The sequence below is a fragment of the Pristiophorus japonicus genome, chromosome 22 (genome assembly GCF_044704955.1).
Source record: "Pristiophorus japonicus isolate sPriJap1 chromosome 22, sPriJap1.hap1, whole genome shotgun sequence".
NCBI classification, from domain to species: domain Eukaryota; kingdom Metazoa; phylum Chordata; class Chondrichthyes; family Pristiophoridae; genus Pristiophorus; species Pristiophorus japonicus.
In genome coordinates, this window is record NC_091998.1 from 51,330,296 (window position 1) to 51,347,422 (window position 17,127).

Below are 17,127 nucleotides of genomic sequence, written 5' to 3' on the forward strand. Positions count from 1 at the left end.
GTTGGATTGGTGGCCGTTGTTGAGCCGTGCGGAGCAGGAAACTCATGGGTACCACCCCCGTTCTGTGGTGCGTTAGCTCATCTGGGGTAGTACTGTAAGAAATCGTGGATTGGAAGAAATAATAGTCTCGGGTTCCCCAGCTCAGCAGTGTGCCTAAGTTGAGGACACAGAAGAATTCCAATCATGTCAGGAGAAGAGCTGAGTTGCGAGATCAGAAAGAGAAAAAAACAAGCCTTCAAGTTCGAACGATAAGGGATGTAGCGAGGAGCCTTAAAGATAAGCAAGCTGTCTCTTGAAAGGGCAATAAGACATTCAGACTGAGATAAGGAAGAAAATGACCTCATAGGTACCCTCTCCCTTATGATTGGACAATTGAATGGGTAAAAAAAATGATTGATGCAAGGAATCCACTGGATATAAAAACAGGCAACCGAGAGAGAGAAACGGGCACACTGATTAGAGAGTTTCTCGAGGTTGATCTCATCCGGGCTTCGGCCTAACACCTTGGTCAAGCTCAAACCTCTGAGGTGGACCCCCAGTGATGGCTGTGGCCTAACCCCTCCACCAGCTCGGGACCTATTCCGAGACCACCGTTCTGCCTCAATGTCCGTCCATTCTGTTCTGGGGCCGTAGACCGCTTTCATCTGTCACGGGTTGTAAGTCTATATCTAAATCACGTGTTGTTTCTGACTGTGCTTATAATTTCCGCTCTTTAATGAAACACCTCACAACTCCTAAGACCCATTGGGCAATCAGTGTATGACCTGTGATCCAAATCTTACAGTAGACATGGGTGCAGTGCAATTGACCACACTATTGCTGTGAGGAAAGAATGTGTGTTTACATGATGCTTGGTCACAGCTTAGAATCAGCGCCAAATCACACAATGAGGAAATGTGTAGTTTTTCAGTAATGTCATCTGTTTGTTTTAACGTTGATGTGCATTTATTCAATCCATCTTTCATCACCTTGAAAACTGATTCCTTGAGCACTGCCATCATTGACTCCCGTTAATCCAGAGCTTTCCGAGCCAAATTCTCTCTCGCATAAAATCCTGCACGCCCATCAATGTCGTCCTGGTCACCCCCTCAGTCAAGGCAACTTCAAGGTCCTTGTTAATTTCCTTCCACAGTCTTGCCCCATTGTAGTGAACCTCTTCAGCTGCATGACCCAGCCTCGTCCTCTGACTCTAGATTACTGCTCCTCTCCTGCTCGCCTCCAATCCACCCTTTGGTCACTGCGCATTGCTCTGTGGTCGCTTTCCCAAAGCCACTGGGTCCTGCCTCCTCTCGCCCTTCTTTCAAAGGGCTGTTTAAAAGCCCACCTCTTCAACCGTGCCTTTGTTGGGGGGTGGTGGGCTATCTCCAATCTGCCAATGCCTCCTTCCTCACTCCCCCGAATGAGCAGCATTGCATGAATGCAAGTTATTAATAACGAGAATGAGCAGACGAGCCTCCTGCTCGCGTCCGTCTTATTTCTGCTCGTTGCTGAGATTTTCCCGCTCTCTGAAGGCACATTTTACGAACCCTCTCTCTCTTAGGCAGTCCCTCGAAACGAGGATGACTTGTTTCCATGCCAGAAAGGGATGAGTGTTCACAGGTGTTTCAATGAAGGACCTAATATTCCAGGTCCTGAACTACATATTGAAGAGCGGAAGATGCCTGTGTGTGAAGTTGTTTAACGTGGGGTGGCCGTTGCACACCAACCACCACACTGGCTTGACAGAGCTAGGTCTTGGTCCAGTGGCAAGGATTAACCAAGACGACTGGAAACCAGCTCTGCTGCACGGGCCGAGTGCGCACACGTATCGCAATGTGGGCTGCCTTTGGTCCCTCGTCTCTTCTGGGCCCTGAACTCGCGCCTCTCCAGGGTCCCGATCACGTCGCTCTGCAATCTCTCACCGCTCCTTCGCTCCGACCTCGCCGCTCCACGTACAAACAATGACAGACAGGTAAAGACCATCCGGCCCATCCCACACAATTGCGATACCGTGTGTATCACAACATATACCCTCCACCTCAAACCATGTGGTCTCCTGGGAGGCGCAAAAAAACAGATTCATAAAAAACCCAGGCCAATTTGGGAGGAAAAAATCTGGAAATTCAACTCCGACCCATCTAGACGATCGAAACGAGTCCAGGAGATCACTCTGGCCTTGAATTCCCTGCAGTACCTACCCTTCTTTAAGAGGTGATCGCCGCCGCAGCCAGAAACCAATCCGGCTTTCGCTTGGCCCTGGAGCTATCAAATTACTCCATTACCTCTCCGTGCTGCCGCCAGCAGTTCCATTCCCTGTTGGGGAAACACCACGGAGGAAAATCCGTGTGTCAAATTACAAATAACGATTATCTTAAAGGAATGATGCAAATCTACTTCAAGCTAATCTGAGGGGGCCCAGTCCAGCAGCTACTTGCCTCCCGGTGTTTCTGGTTCTCTGAGCATAGTCGGGCTGATAAAAGCTTGCCTGAAAACACACTGGCAGCTACCTTCCCAGGAGGGTTGACTGAAAACGTTTTCTCTCGTGACATCCCTTGTCAGCTAAACAAAGTCAACAGAGCTGTGGAGGCTCAGTCGTTGAGTATATTCAAGACGGAGATCGATAAGATTTTTGGATACTAAGGGGAATCGAGGGATATGGAGATTGGGTGGGAAGGTGGAGTGAGGTCAATCCACCATGATCTTATTGTATGGTGGAGCAGGCTTGAGGGGCCGAATGGCCTCCTGCTGCTCCTATTGCTTACGGTGTTAACAGAGGTTTGTAAGTCAAAAGCATCCTCGCGGTGTATCATTCATTTCTGACTAGATCCACGTTGGTGTGCGTGTGGCTCTGTGGTCGCACTGAGTCAGAAGGTTGTGACTTGAAGCCCCATCCTCGGACTTGAGCACTCAGTCCAAGCTGACGCTTCAGTGCAGTACGTAGGGGTATTCGCTTTCAGATGAGTCGTCAACCCGAGGCCCCAGCTGCCTGTTCAGGTGACTCGCAAAGATCCCTTGGCAATGTTGAAGATCCCAGGTCGCTCCTTCTGATGAAAGACCTGTCCCAGTGCTCCAGCCAGCATTTGTCACTCACCAACCAGCACCCCAAAAAATATAAACCTGCTTTAGCTGCTGATCCTTTGGGCAGTTGCTGTTTTGTGAGACATTGCTGGCACAGAACAGCTGCCGCATCTGCCCACATAACAGTCACTGCATGCCAAAAGCTGAACCCCCCAGATCCAGAACTCCCTTATCCGGAACCACCCCTCGTCCGGAACCATTCCTGGCCACTGGGTGGCGCATGCGCGGAATTCCGACGTGAACAAATTGAAGTCCTTCCTCGCTGTCGACTCCAGCAATCGCTGGCCTGACCCTGTGATCCACCGCCCCGCCCACCACCCCCATCTCTCTGCCGCACTCCTGGCCCCAGGCCAGCCAGCCCCAATATTCCCTTGCTCAGTGCCTGCACGTTCCAATTTAATGTGACCACCCCTTGTCCAGAAAAATATCTTATCCAGAACAAGCCAGGTCCTGAGGGATCCGGATAACGGAGGTTCAACCTGTACACAGTATTGACAGCACAGAAACAGCCCATTCGGCCCAACGGCTCCATGCCGGGGTTTATGCTCCACACCAGCCTCCTCCCACCCCTCTTCATCTCGCCCCATCAACATATCCCTCTATTCCTTTCTCCTTCATGTGTTTATCTAGCTTTCCCCTTGAATGAATCGATACTATTCGCCTCAACCACTCCCTGTGGTAGCGACTTCCTCATTCTCACCGCTCTCTGGGTAAAGAGGTTTCTCCTGAATTTACTGTTGGGCTTTTTTAGTGACTGTCTTATATTTATGGCCCCGAGTTCTGGTCTCGCCCACTGCCCTATCACACCCTTACATAATCTTAAAGACCTCAATCAGGTCAGCCCTCAGCCTTCTCCTTACTTGAGAAACAATGAGACATATCGACAATATGACGGGGCACAGTATAAATGTGAGTCTGCAGCTTTTTGTACCTTGCTTGTTGAGACTGATTGACAGTTAAGTGAATCTGTTTTCGATCTGTGGTCTTGCGTGACAGACTGCCCAGGCACTCCGAACCGTGCTGCGCCCCATCCAGCTGTCAGACCATAAGAACTTAAGAAATAGGAGCAGGAGTAGGCCATTTGGCCTCTCGAGCCTGCTCTGCCATTTAACAAGATCATGGCTGATCTGATCAGGGACTCAGCTCCACTTCCCCGCCCGCTCCCCATAACCCTTTGACTCCCTTATCGCTCAAAATTCTGTCCATCTCCGTCTTAAATATATTCAATGACCCAGCCTCCACAGCTCTCTGGGGCAGAGAATTCCAAAGATTTACAACCCTCGGAGAAGAAAGTCCTCCTCATCTCCGTTTTAAATGGGCGACCCGTTATTCTGAAACTATGCCCCCTAGTTCTAGATTCCCCTACGAGGGGAAACATCCTCTCTGCATCTACTTTGTCGAGCCCCCTCAGTATCTTGTATGTCTCAATAAGATGACTGCTCATTCTTCTGAACTCCAATGAGTACAGGCCCAATCTCCTCAACCTTTCTTCATATGACAACCCCCTTTATCTCGGGAATCAACCGAGTGAACCTTCTCTGAACAGCCTCCAATGCAAGTATATCCCTCTTTAAATAAGGAGACCAAAACTGTACGCAGTACTCCAGATATGGCCTCACCAATACAGGGTGAGGTCACACTTTCCAAGCATCTCGGGAAGTATTTATTTAATACAGAAATCTGACGACTTACTATGTTTGTGGGTTTTCAGACTCGACAGGTGCTGGAAGAACTTACCGAACTGCCTGTCATGGTTGAACTTGCGAGTGACTTTCTGGACCGAAACACTCCCGTCTTTAGAGATGACGTCTGTTTCTTCCTCAGCCAGTCAGGTACTTCATTCAGATACAATCATTCAGTAAGATACAAACTTCATTTAAAAAAAAAAACAAGACAGACTTGCATTTATATAGCGCCTTTCACGACTACCGGATGTCTCAAAGTGCTTTACAGCCAATGGAGTACTTTTGGAGTGTAGTCACTGTTGTAATGTGGAAAATATGGCAGCCAACTTGCGCACAGCAAGCTCCCACGAACAGCAATGTGATAATGATCAGATAATCTGTTTTACTGATGCTGATTGAGGAACAGATGCTGCCCTAGGACACCGGGGAGAACTCCCCTGCTCTTAGAATCATAGAAATTTACAGCACAGAAGGAGGCCATTTCGGTTCATCGTGCCCGCGCCGGCCGACAAAGGGCCCCCCAGTCTAATCCCACTTTCTAGCTCTTGGTCCGTAGCCCTGTAAATTACGGCACTTCAAGTGCACATCCAAGTACTTTTTAAATGTGAGGGTTTCTGCCTCTACCGCCCTTTCAGGCAGTGAGTTCCAGACCTCCACCACCCTCTGGGTGAAGGAATTTCGCCTCAAGTCCCCAAACAGTGCCACGGGATCTTTTACGTCCACCTGAGTGGGCTGGGAGTCCCAGGTGTCAGTGGGGATGTTGCACTTTATCAGGGAGGCTTTGAGGGTGTCCTTGTAACGTTTCCGCTGCCCACCTGGGACTCGTTTGCGGTAAAGGAGTTCCGAGTAGGGTCCTTGCTTTGGGAGTCTCGTGTCTGGCATGCGAACTTTGGCCTCCCAGCGGAGCTGATCAAGGGGGCCTCGGTTTAATGTCTCATTCGAAAGATGGCACCTCCCGGCAGTGTGGCGCTCCTTCGGCACTGCACTGGGAGTGCCAGCCTAGATTTTTGTGCCCAAGTCTCTGGAGTGGGACTTGAACCCACAGCCTTCTGACTCAGAGGTGAGAGTGCTGCCCACTGAGCCACGGCTGACGAGATTAAGATAAAAGTTGCAAATTCCTGTGCAAAGAATCATTCTTGTTCATTGTTTTTCTACATTAGAGGCACAATGTAAATGTAAGTTCTATAAGCTCAGGCTGTGAATATTTAAAATCCTCCCTCAAAACCTCTGCCAGATTAATTTTAAGCGCTGAGGGCACTGTGGACGGATGAAGTTTGTATTTGAGTCTGTACACCTCCTTCACTTGCTTAATTGCCCAATTGAAGCATTGACCACACTTGATCAGCTCCGCTGGGAGGCCACACAGTTCGCATGCCAGACATGAGACTCCCAAAGCAAGGGCTCTACTCTGAACTCCTTCACCGCAAACGAGCCAAAAGTGGGCAGAGGAAACGTTACAAGGACACCCTCAAAGCCTCCCTGATAAAGTGCAACATCTCCACTGACACCTGGGAGTCCCTGGCCAAAGACCGCCCTAAGTGGAGGAAGTGCATCCGGGAGGGCGCTGAGCACCTCGAGCCTCGTCGCCGAGAGCGTGCAGAAATCAAGCGCAAGGAGCGTGCGGCAAACCAGACTCCCCACCCACCCTTTCCCTCAAGGACGATCTGTCCGACCTGTGACGGGGACTGTGGTTCTCGTATTGGACTGTTCAGCCTCCTAGGGCTCGTATTAAGAGTGGAAGCAAGCCTTCCTCGATTCCGCGGGACTGCCTATGATGATGATGATGAATTGCCCAATCTGCTCTGCGAAGCCTTGGAGAGGCACCAGATGGAAGGCAGGCATTTTCCCAAAGGGAGGATGAAAGATTGGCGATGAGGCCGGATGGAAGCGGTCACTCGACGTTCCCTCACTCGCTGGGCCGGTGCGTGTCGTTGGCAGAATGACAGGACTGGGTTGTCCGCTCACTGGGGCCTGCAGCTGTTGGGTGGTGTACCCACTGCTGAGCTGAGGCACATTTCTGTGCGTGTGGAGCATTTCACACCCAAATCCGGCCAGGCCGGGCGGAAAATAAACTTTTGTTTCTGCTTGCAAGGAGGAACCTTAGTGCTGTACTCTGACAGTCAGTGATTCAACTGAGGCATTCTTGGCCCGAGTCGTGGTTACAGATGATTGGTGATGGCTGGGATAGCTGGCATTGGTTGTTCATGGGTGGCAGCACTGACTCAGCAACATGATGTCGCTGATGTTGGCAAAGAGCAACTGAAAACTTTTAAAATGTTGACAATCCTTGCCCGTGAAAATACAAGTTGCAGGGGATTTGGCAGAGTACCTTAAGAAATAGGAATTAAGCTGTGAAGATTAGTGTACAAGCGTGCAACATATTCCTATTAAATTCCCCCCGGTCCAGTATTTCAACAGAGGCCTCAATCTGCACTGGAATAAATGTGTGCTAACGTCTCGGTTCCTAACAGAATTATTGGTGGCGTCAAGTTAGGCACACCGCACAAGAATACAAGAAGCCCGTTCAGTCCCTCGTGCATCTTCCTCCGCCATTTAATTTGATCATGGCTGATCTGGACTTTAACTCCCATCTACCCGCCTAGGTTCCATAACCTTGGGGCTGAATTCGCGGCCCCTACGGGAGCAGACAAGGTGCACACGCGACCATAGGGGCCCCACAAGTTCCGCGTGCCGCCTAAACCTGGAACTTGCGATCCGCAAGAAAGGGGCCTATTTGCCCAGCGAATGCCTGTGAAATTCTTACGGCTGACAAAAGCAGGCGTAAGGCTTGCTTTTATCAGCGTAAGACTTTTAAAGGACAGAAAAATAGATTTTTTTTCAATAATTTAAACATTTCAAAACCTTGTGAAATAAGGTAAGTTTATTTTTAGACCCTACAAAAATATGTACATTTATTTTTCAAAAAAATTATTTTTTTGTTCTAAAGAATTAGTTAAATTCCATTCTGATTGATTTTAAAACGTGAGGTTTCAATGTGAATTTATTTTAAGTGTTTGTGTGGGATATTCCCATTCGTACTTCTGGTGATTCCGTATACATGGAACTCGCCACAAGTATGAATGGGAATTTCCCCTATTTTGATTGGTTGGGCCGACCCATATGATCCCAGGGATGTGTACGAAACACCTGCGTCCCTGGGATACGTGGGCTGCGACGCAGGCCTTCGAGTAGCGGGCCTGGACCGCAGGTCCCCGAACCGCACCGATCACCAGGTAAGTTCATCGAAATTTTTCAGGTCTGGCGCATCCACCTGTGGAAAGCTCCTGACCACAAAAGTCTAGCAATCTTGGTTTTGAAATTGATCCCCTAGCCGCAACAGCTTTTTGGGGGAAGAGAGTTCCAGACTTCCACTGCCCTTTATACGAAGAAGTGCTTCCTGACAGCACCCCGAGCGCTAAATTTAAAGCTTTGCCCCCTTGTTCTGAACTCTAACGCAAGAGGAAGTAGTTGCACTTTATCTACCCTAACAAATCCCTTAATCATTTCAATTACCTCGATTGGATCACCATTCAACCTTCAAAGCTCAAGGAAATAAAAGCCAGGTTTATTCAACCTGTCTGTCATAATTTAACCCCATGAGCCCTGGTATCATTCTGATCAATCTGTGCTCTACCCCTTTCAAGTCCAATTTATCTTTCCTGAGGTTCGGGGCCCAAAACTGACCATAAGAAGCAGGAGTCGGCCATTTGGCCCCTTCGAGCCTGCTCCGCCATTCAATAAGATCATGGCTGATCTGATCCTGGCCTCAACTCCACCTCCCCGCCCGCTCCCCATAACCCTTGACTCCCTTATCGTGCAAAAATCTGTCTATCTCCGCCTTGAATATAATCAATGACCCAGCCTCCACAGCTCTCTGGGTTAGAGAATTCCAAAGATTCATGACCCTCAGAGAAGAAATTCCTCCTCATTTCTGTTTTAAATGGGTAATCCCTTATTCTGAAATTATGTCCCCTAGTTCTAGATTCCCCGAGGGGAAACATCCTCTCTGCATCTACCCTGTCAAGCCCACTCAGAATCTTATACGTTTCAATAAGATCACCTCTCATTCTTCTAAACTCCAATGAGTATAGGCCCAACCTATTCAACCCATCTTCAAAAGTCAATCCCCTCATCTCCGGAATCAACCTCGTGAACCTTCTCTGAACTGCCTCCAATGCAAGTATATCCCTCCTTAAATAAGGAGACCAAAATTGTATGCAGTACTCCAGGTGTGGTCTTATCAACACCCTGTACAGTTGTAGCAGGACTTCCTTACTAATACTCCACCCCCTTGCAATAAAGGCCAACGTTCCATTTGCCTTCCTAATTATTTGCTGTACCTGCATGCTAACTTTTTGTGTTTCTTGCACAAGGACCCCCAGGTCACTCTGTACAGCAGCATTTTGTAATCTCTGCCTATTTAAATAATAATTTGCTTTTTTAATTTTTCCTACCAAAGTTCCTTTAGCTGGGAACGTAATGCTCCAGATGGAAAAATGGATTAGAATTGCAGCCGAGTCCCAACATCGTACTAAAATCAGAATTTGACACCTTGAGTCACTAACTCAGTAGCCCTGCCCACAGCACCCACTGCAAGTTTCCTGTGAAAAACAGATGCAAGGTTTAATTGTGGTCTGATTTGTCACCCTGATTCCATTTGTTTAATTTGTTCGGCCGCCTGAGGAAAAGAGTGTTCGAAGATCAGGCCCTCAAATCTGCCACCAAGCTCATGGGCAGCAGTGATACCCGCCCTCCTGTATGGCTCAGTGACGTGGACCATATACAATAGACACCTCAAATCGCTGGAGAAATACCACCAACGATGTCTCCGCAAGATCCTGAAAATCCCATGGGAGGATAGATGCACCAATGTTAGCGTCCTCGACCAGGTCAACATCCCCAGCATCGAAGCACTGACCACACTCGACCAGCCCTGTTGGGCGGGCCACATTGTTCGCATGCCCGATGCAAGACCCCTAAAGCAAGCGCTCTACTTGGAACTCCTACACAGCAAGCGAGCCCAAGGTGGGCAGAGGAAACGTTTCAAGAACGCCCTCAAAGCCTCCTTGATAAAATGCAACATTCCCTGGGAATCCCTGGCCAAAGATCACCCTAAGTGGAGGAAGTGTATCCAGGAGGGCACTGAGCACCTCGAGTCTCATCGCTGAGAGCATGCAGAAAACCAGCGCGGGCAGCGGAAGGAGCGTGCGGCAAACCAGACTTCCCACCCACCCTTTCCTTCAACCACTGTCTGTCCCACCTGTGACAGAGACTGTAATTCCCATATTGGACTGTTAAGTCACCTCAGGACTCATTTTTAGAGTGGAAGCAAGTCTTCCTCGATTTCGAGGGACTGCCTATGATGATAATGATTTGTTTGATTGTTTCCAGGGGAAACGGCCGACACTCTGATGGCACTGAGGTACTGCAAGGAGCGGGGGGCCCTGACTGTGGGCATTACAAATACCGTTGGCAGTTCCATCTCCCGGGAGACGGATTGTGGGGTCCACATCAACGCTGGACCTGAAATTGGAGTTGCCAGCACGAAGGCAAGTCCTCTGAATTCTAACACTTCTCTTACTAAACATTCTTGCGGCAAGGTATTCTTTCACTGTGGTCTTCCATTAGCTGAGCAATTGGTTCAGCCTGTTTTATGCTGTGCGCCCTGGATGAGGGACCTTCCCTCAGGAATATCTCCGAGCTCTCGCTCGCGGGCTGCTTCCACCAGTGTGCTTCACATCTGAAAACAATAAGCAGTAAGCCTGCACACGTAAGAGCATAAGAAATAAGAGCAGAAGATAAGTTCATGGCTGATGTGATCTTGGCCTCCACTCCACTTACCTGCCTGTTCCCCATAAGCCTTGACTCGCTTTATCGTTCAAAAATCCTTCTGTCTCTAAATATATTCAAGACCCAGTGTCCACAGCGCTCTGGGGCAGAGAATTCCACAGCTTTACAACCCTCCGAGAAGAAATCCCTCCTCATCTCCGTTTTAAATGGGCGACTCCATATTCTGAAACTATGCCCCCTAGTTCTAGGTTCCCCTACGAGGGGAAACATCCTCTCTGCATCTATCTTGTCAAGCCCCCTCAGAATCTTAAACGCTCCAATGAGTACAGGCCCAACCTGCTCAACCTTTCTTCATAAGACAACCCCTTCATCTCAGGAATCAACCGAGTGAACCTTCTCTGAACTGCCTCCAATGCAAGTGTATCCCTCCTCAAATAAGGAGACCAAAACTGTAGGCAGTACTCCAGGTGTGGCCTCACCAGCATCCTCACTCTTGTGCCTCAGCGCATCGAGCCGCAAAGATAGTCGAGTGCGATCTTCATTGGCGTTGATGCGTCGTCCATCTTTGTGCATTGCCAGTCTTTGCTTCTATTTCCATGGGCGCTGGTTGACATTGCAGAGCGTACAGTACGGTAACATAGTGATTATGTCACTGGACCAGTAATCCAGAGGCAGCTGGGGAATTTAAATTCAGTTAATTAAATAAATCTGGAATAAAAAGTTAGTGTCAGTAACGGTGACCATGAAACTACCGGATTGTCTGAAAACCCAACTGGTTCACTAATGTCCTTTTGGGAAGGAAATCTGCTGCCCTTACCCGGTCTGGCCTACATATGACTCCAGACCCATAACAATGTGGTTGACTCTTAACTGTCCCTCTGTGGTTCAAGAAGGCAGCTCACCACCGCCTTCTCATTGGGCAATAAATGCCAGCCTTGAATCCCAGGCTTTTAAGGAGGAGACGGCGACTACTTTTGACATTCATAAGAACATTTGGCCCCTCGAGCCTGCTCTCCCATTCAATAAGACCACGGCTGATCTGATCCTGGGCTCAGCTCCACTTTCCTGCCTGCTCCTGATAACCCTTCACTCCCTTATCGCTCGGGTGTGAGCGAGAGTGGGGGTTTCATAAACTTGTACAATCACGGCCTATGTGGCGGATTTTCTGGCTCGGTTTCCGATTGGCGTCCCTAATGCACGCGGGCAACAGAAATGCCGTTTATGTTGTCTCCCTGCCTCTCCTAAATTTTGAAAGAGTGCTTGTGCTGAGAAATCTGCTTCTGCTTAGCTCTGCTGGTGAGAAATGATGTCAGCGAGCCACATTTTTGTCAGTTAAAACCACTCCAGACTGTGGCTCTTCCCCTGGGAATATGATCATGGAAACAACTGGAGTCTGTCGGCGTTTGTCTTGGGGAGGGAGGGGGGTGGGGGTTTGATTTGGGATTTTTTTTCACATCTGCATCAGCCCGCCACAGATACTCTTCCCTTGTGCGTCGTGTGGTATGTAAACCTGGTATGTGTCACTCACTACCTTCAAATTGGCTGCAATTAAAAATCTGCGTAAAGAAATTGGAGCAATTCCATTGGGACGGGGAGGGGGGGCGCGGGGGGACCTTTAATGGCCCCGTGGCAGAAATTATTCGCAAGCTCTGGTTATAGCCGTGATGTGACATACTTTAAGGACCTGTGTGTGTGTGTGTGTTTTTAAAAAATTCTTTCTGTTCACTAATTCTGTAACTAAATGGTTTGACGACGCTCTAATTCCACTGCGTGGACCTGCGGTTGTTGGAGCATCCCAAGGGCGAGGCGGTGAGATGATGTACTCCAGCCCTCAAGGGTAGCCGCGGCTATCGACTGGGTTTCACAACGCCCAGAGGTTGAGCAAATAATAACTTGTATTTATGGAGCGCCTTTAACGTAGTAAAACGTCCCAAGGTGCTTCACAACACTGTTACCGACAAACAGATAATTTTGACACCGAGCCACAGAAGAAATTAAGGCAGATGATTAAAAGCTTATTTAAAGAGGTATATTTTAAGGAGCGTCTTAAAGGAGGAAAGAGAGTTGGAGAGGCGTAGAGATTTAGGGAAGGTGTTCCAGAGCCCAAACAGCTGAAAGCACGGCCACCGATGGTTGAGCAGTTATAATGAGGGATGTTCAAGAGGCCAGAATTTGAGGAGCGCAGACATCTTGTGGGGTTATGAGGCCGAAAAAGATTACAGAGATAGGGAGGGGCGAGGCCATGGAGGGATTTGTAAGCAAGGATGAGAATTTTGAAATCGAGGCATCATTTAACTGGGAGCCAATGTAGGTCAGAAAGCACAGGGGTGATGGGCGATCTGGACTTGGTGCGGGTTAGTACACGGGCTGCTGAGGTTTGGCTGACTTCATGTTTACGTAGTGTGGAATGTGGAAGGCCGGCCAGGAATGAGTTGGAGTAGTCAAGTCTAGAGGTAACAAAGGCATGGATGAGGGTTTCAGCAGCAGATAGTACATTCTTTCACCATTCTAACCCGCTCCATTGGATCACTGCTAAAGTTGTAGTTCCACTCTGGTTGACTTTTTAAAAATTATTACTCGTTCACGGAATGTGGGTGTCGCTGGCAAGGCCGGCATTTATTGCCCATCCCTAATTGCCCTCGAAAAGCGGTGGTGTGAGCCTCCTTCTTAAACCGCTGCAGTCCGTGAGGTGCAGGCACTCCGAGTCAGTATACTTCTTTGTAGCGGTTTGGTACAACTGAGTGTCTCACTGGGCCATTTCGGAGGGAAGTTGAGAGTCAACCACATTGCTGTGGGTCTGGAGTCGCATATAGACCAGACCGGGTAAGAGCAGCAGATTTCCTTCCCTAAAAGGACATTAACGAACCAGATGGGTTACATGGAAAAACATAGAAAATAGGTGCAGGAGCAGGCCATTCGGCCCTGAGCCTGCACCACCATTCCATATGATCATGGCTGATCATGCAACTTCAGTACCCCACTCCTGCCTTCTCTCCATACCCCCTGATCCCTTTAGCCATAAGGGCTACATCTAACTCCCTTTTGAATATATCCAACGAACTGGACTCAGACTTTCTGTGGTAGAGAATTCCACAGGTTCACAATTCTCTGGGTGAAAAAGTTTCTCCTCATCTAGGTCCTATATGGCTTACCTCTTATCCTTAGACTATGACATCTGGTTCTGGACTTCCCCAACATCGGAAACATTCTTCCTGCATCTAACCTGTCCAATCCCGTCAGAATGTTATACATTTCTATGAGATCCCCTCTCATTCTTCTAAATTCCAGTGAATATAAGCTCAGTCGATCCTCATATGTCAGTCCTGCCATCCCGGGAATCAGTCTGGTGAACCTTCACTGCACTCCCTCAATAGCAAGAATGTCCTTCCTCAGATTAGGAGACCAAAATTGCACACAATACTCCAGGTGTGGCCTCACCAAGGCCCTGTACAACTGCAGTAAAACCTCCCTGCTCCTATACTCAAATCCCCTTGCTATGAAGGCTAACATGCTATTTGCTCTCTTAACTGCCTGCTGTACCTGCATGCCTACTTTCAATGACTGATGTACCATGACACCCTTGCCTTGTTGCACCTCCCCTTTTACTAATCTGTCACCATTCAGATAATAATCTGCCTTCCTGTTTTTGCCACCAAAATGGATAACCTCACATTTATCTACATTATACTGCATCTGCCATGCATTTACCCAATTACCTAACCTGTCCAAGTCACCCTGCAGCCTCCTCACAGCTCACACTGCCATCCAGCTTAGTGTCATCTTATTATGACAATGCGGTAGTTTCATTACTGATGCTAGCTTTTTAATTCTAGATTTATTTAAATTTCCCCAGCTGCCGTGGTGGGATTTGAACTCCTGTCTCCAGATCATTAGTTCAATAACATTACCACTATGCTACCATTCTATCACATTGATGCCCCTACACACGCTTGTGTCATTGAGCTGCGTCTCAGCTATTGGCTCCACGCGGCTCTCAAACGCTCTGCTGGTGCATCTGTCCTTTTTTAAATCTAAGGTTACTTCAATATTCCAGGTGAGACCTCACCAAGGCCCTGTACAACTGCAGTAAGGACCTCCCTGCTCCTATACTCAAATCCTCTCGCTATGAGTAAAGCTAAGTATGAGAAATATGCAGAGTGATCCAGTTGCTATGAGCTCCAATGCCTACGTCTATCATGCTGGGATCTTTTAACCTTTCCAGTCAGTAATCAAGCACCCAGCTTGTAAAACATTAAGAACATAAGAAATAGGAGCAGGAATAGGTCATTAGGCCCCTCGAGCCTGCATGATTCATTTAATAAGATCATAGCTGATCATCGACCTCAACACCACTTCCCCGCCCGCTCCCCATAACCCTTGACTCCCATATCATTCAAAATTCTGTCTATCTCCACCTTAAATACATTCAATGACCCAGCCTCCACAACTCTCCGGGGCAGAGAATTCTAAAGGTTCACAACCCGCTGAGAAGAAATTCCTCCTCATTTCCGTTTTAAATGAGCGACCCCTTATTCTGAAATTATGTCCCCTAGTTCTAGATTCCCTCACGAGGGGGACCATCCTCTCTGCATCCACCTTGTCAAGCCCCCTCATAATCTTATACGTTTCAATAAGATCACCTCTCATTCTTCTAAACTCCAATGAGTATAGGCCCAAACGCCTTCGACATAAACAGAAAATGCTGGAAATACTCAGCAGGTCAGGCAGCATCTGTAAAGAGAGAAACAGGGTTAACGAATCAGGAACCATTGGTGCTATTTTTCCCTTTGTAACCTGGAGGCACTGGTTAGAGAGGGGACCAAACATGAGACCTCTGTCTGTAAGCTTCATATCACACCGCTTGATGTATTTACTCAGTAAGCTGCCGTGAAACTCCTTCCTCTGACACAGTCTCTTTGAACTGCTTCAGTGTCAAGCCCAGTTGAACAGTCCCAGGGTGTGGCTCCTCTGTCCTGTCAGGTGTGTGCTGAGCTGGAGACTATCCATATGTTATAGACACGTTGCTGAACATGCCTGGATTTGCTTGTGTGACCTGAGCTGCAGTCACTTCTCTTGTAATCTCACCCTCTGCCCTTTAGTTACGCACTCACAGCAGTGATGTCACTTTAGGACACTTACTTAGCTTGCAGGCAGCTGTCAGAAAGGAGCCTGTAGATTTCTGACACAATATTGAGATGACTTCCACAGTTCAACAACAACAGACCGAATCCTACACGGAGATGAGGAGGAATTTCTTCTCTCAGCGCGTGGTGAATCTTTGGAATTCTGTGCCCCAGAGAGCTGTGTAGGCTGGATCATTGAATATATTTAAGGTGGAGATGGACAGATTTCTGAACGATAAGGGAATCAAGGGTTATGGGGAGCGGGCGGGCAAGTGGAGCTGAGGCCAAGATCAGATCAGCCATGATATTGAATGGCGGAGCAGGCTTGAGGGGCTGAATGGTCGACTCCTGCTATTTCTTATGTTCTTAACAACAACTTCTGTTTATATAGTGCCTTTAACGTAGCAAAACGCCCCAAGGCGCTTCACGGGAGTATTACAAGATTAAAAATTTGATACCGAGTCACATAAGGAGAAATTAGTTTGTATTATTGCAAGAGGGATAAAATATAAAAGCAGAGAAGTCCTGTTACAACTCTGAGGCCACACCTGGAGTACTAAGTGCAGTTTTGGTTTCTGTATTTAAGGAAGAATATACTTGCATTGGGGGCTGTTCAGAGAAGGTTCACCAGGTTGATTCCGGAGATGAGGGGGTTGACTTATGAAGATAGGTTGAGTAGGTTGGGCCTATACACATTGGAGTTCAGAAGAAAATGAGGTGATCTTATTGAAATATATAAATTAATGAGGGAGCTCGACAAGGTGGATGCAGAGAGGATATTTCCACTCATAGGGGCAACTAAAACTAGGGGACATAGAATAAGGGGCTGCCCATTTAAAACTGAGATGAGGAAGAATTTCTTCTCTGAGAGTTGTAACTCTTTGGAATTCTCTGCCCCAGAGAGCTGTGGAGGCTGGGTCATTGAATATATTTAAGGTGGAGATAGGCAGATTTTCGAGTGATAAGTGAGTAAAGGGTTATGGGGAGCAGGCAGCGAAGTGGAGCGGAGTCCATGATCGGATCAGCCATGATCTTATTAAATGGAGGAGCAGGCACGAGGGGCCTATGGCCAACTCCTGCTCTTATTTCTTATGTTCTTATTATTGACATTGAGCGCGAGTGCAGCTTTGCCATTTTGTGTTCTCTAAACACCACCAGAGCAGTTGAATTTCGCCAGTGCTGGTTTACTCTCTCTTCTCTTCACCTAGGCTTACACCAGCCAGTTTGTTTCTCTGGTGATGTTTGCACTCCTGATGTGTGAAGACAGAATTTCCATGCAGGAGAGGAGGAAGGAGATTATTCGGGGAATGAAGGCATTGCCAGGTAAGCAAGGGAGAGCGTTTACCGCCTGCTGTAAAACAAAGTGAGCACTTGCTCAAAACGTTGTCAAAAAAAGAACTATTTTCAGAGGTTCCAACCAACGTCCAGGAAAAGAATTACAGCAAGCTAATAAATTATATTAATTTTCAGGT

At 47.9% G+C, this 17,127-nt stretch overlaps 1 protein-coding gene across 2 annotated transcripts in view; it reads left to right on the forward strand.

Moving 5' to 3' along the window:
• LOC139235026 (glutamine--fructose-6-phosphate aminotransferase [isomerizing] 1) overlaps window positions 1–17,127 on the forward strand; it is a 104,258-nt gene that overhangs the window by 56,123 nt on the left and 31,008 nt on the right. For both annotated transcript variants that reach the window (XM_070866119.1, XM_070866120.1), the window contains 3 exons: window positions 4,769–4,889; window positions 10,134–10,291; window positions 16,864–16,978. In XM_070866119.1, the coding sequence (XP_070722220.1) occupies window positions 4,769–4,889; window positions 10,134–10,291; window positions 16,864–16,978 (394 nt within the window). The remainder of the gene's footprint in view (window positions 1–4,768; window positions 4,890–10,133; window positions 10,292–16,863; window positions 16,979–17,127) is intronic.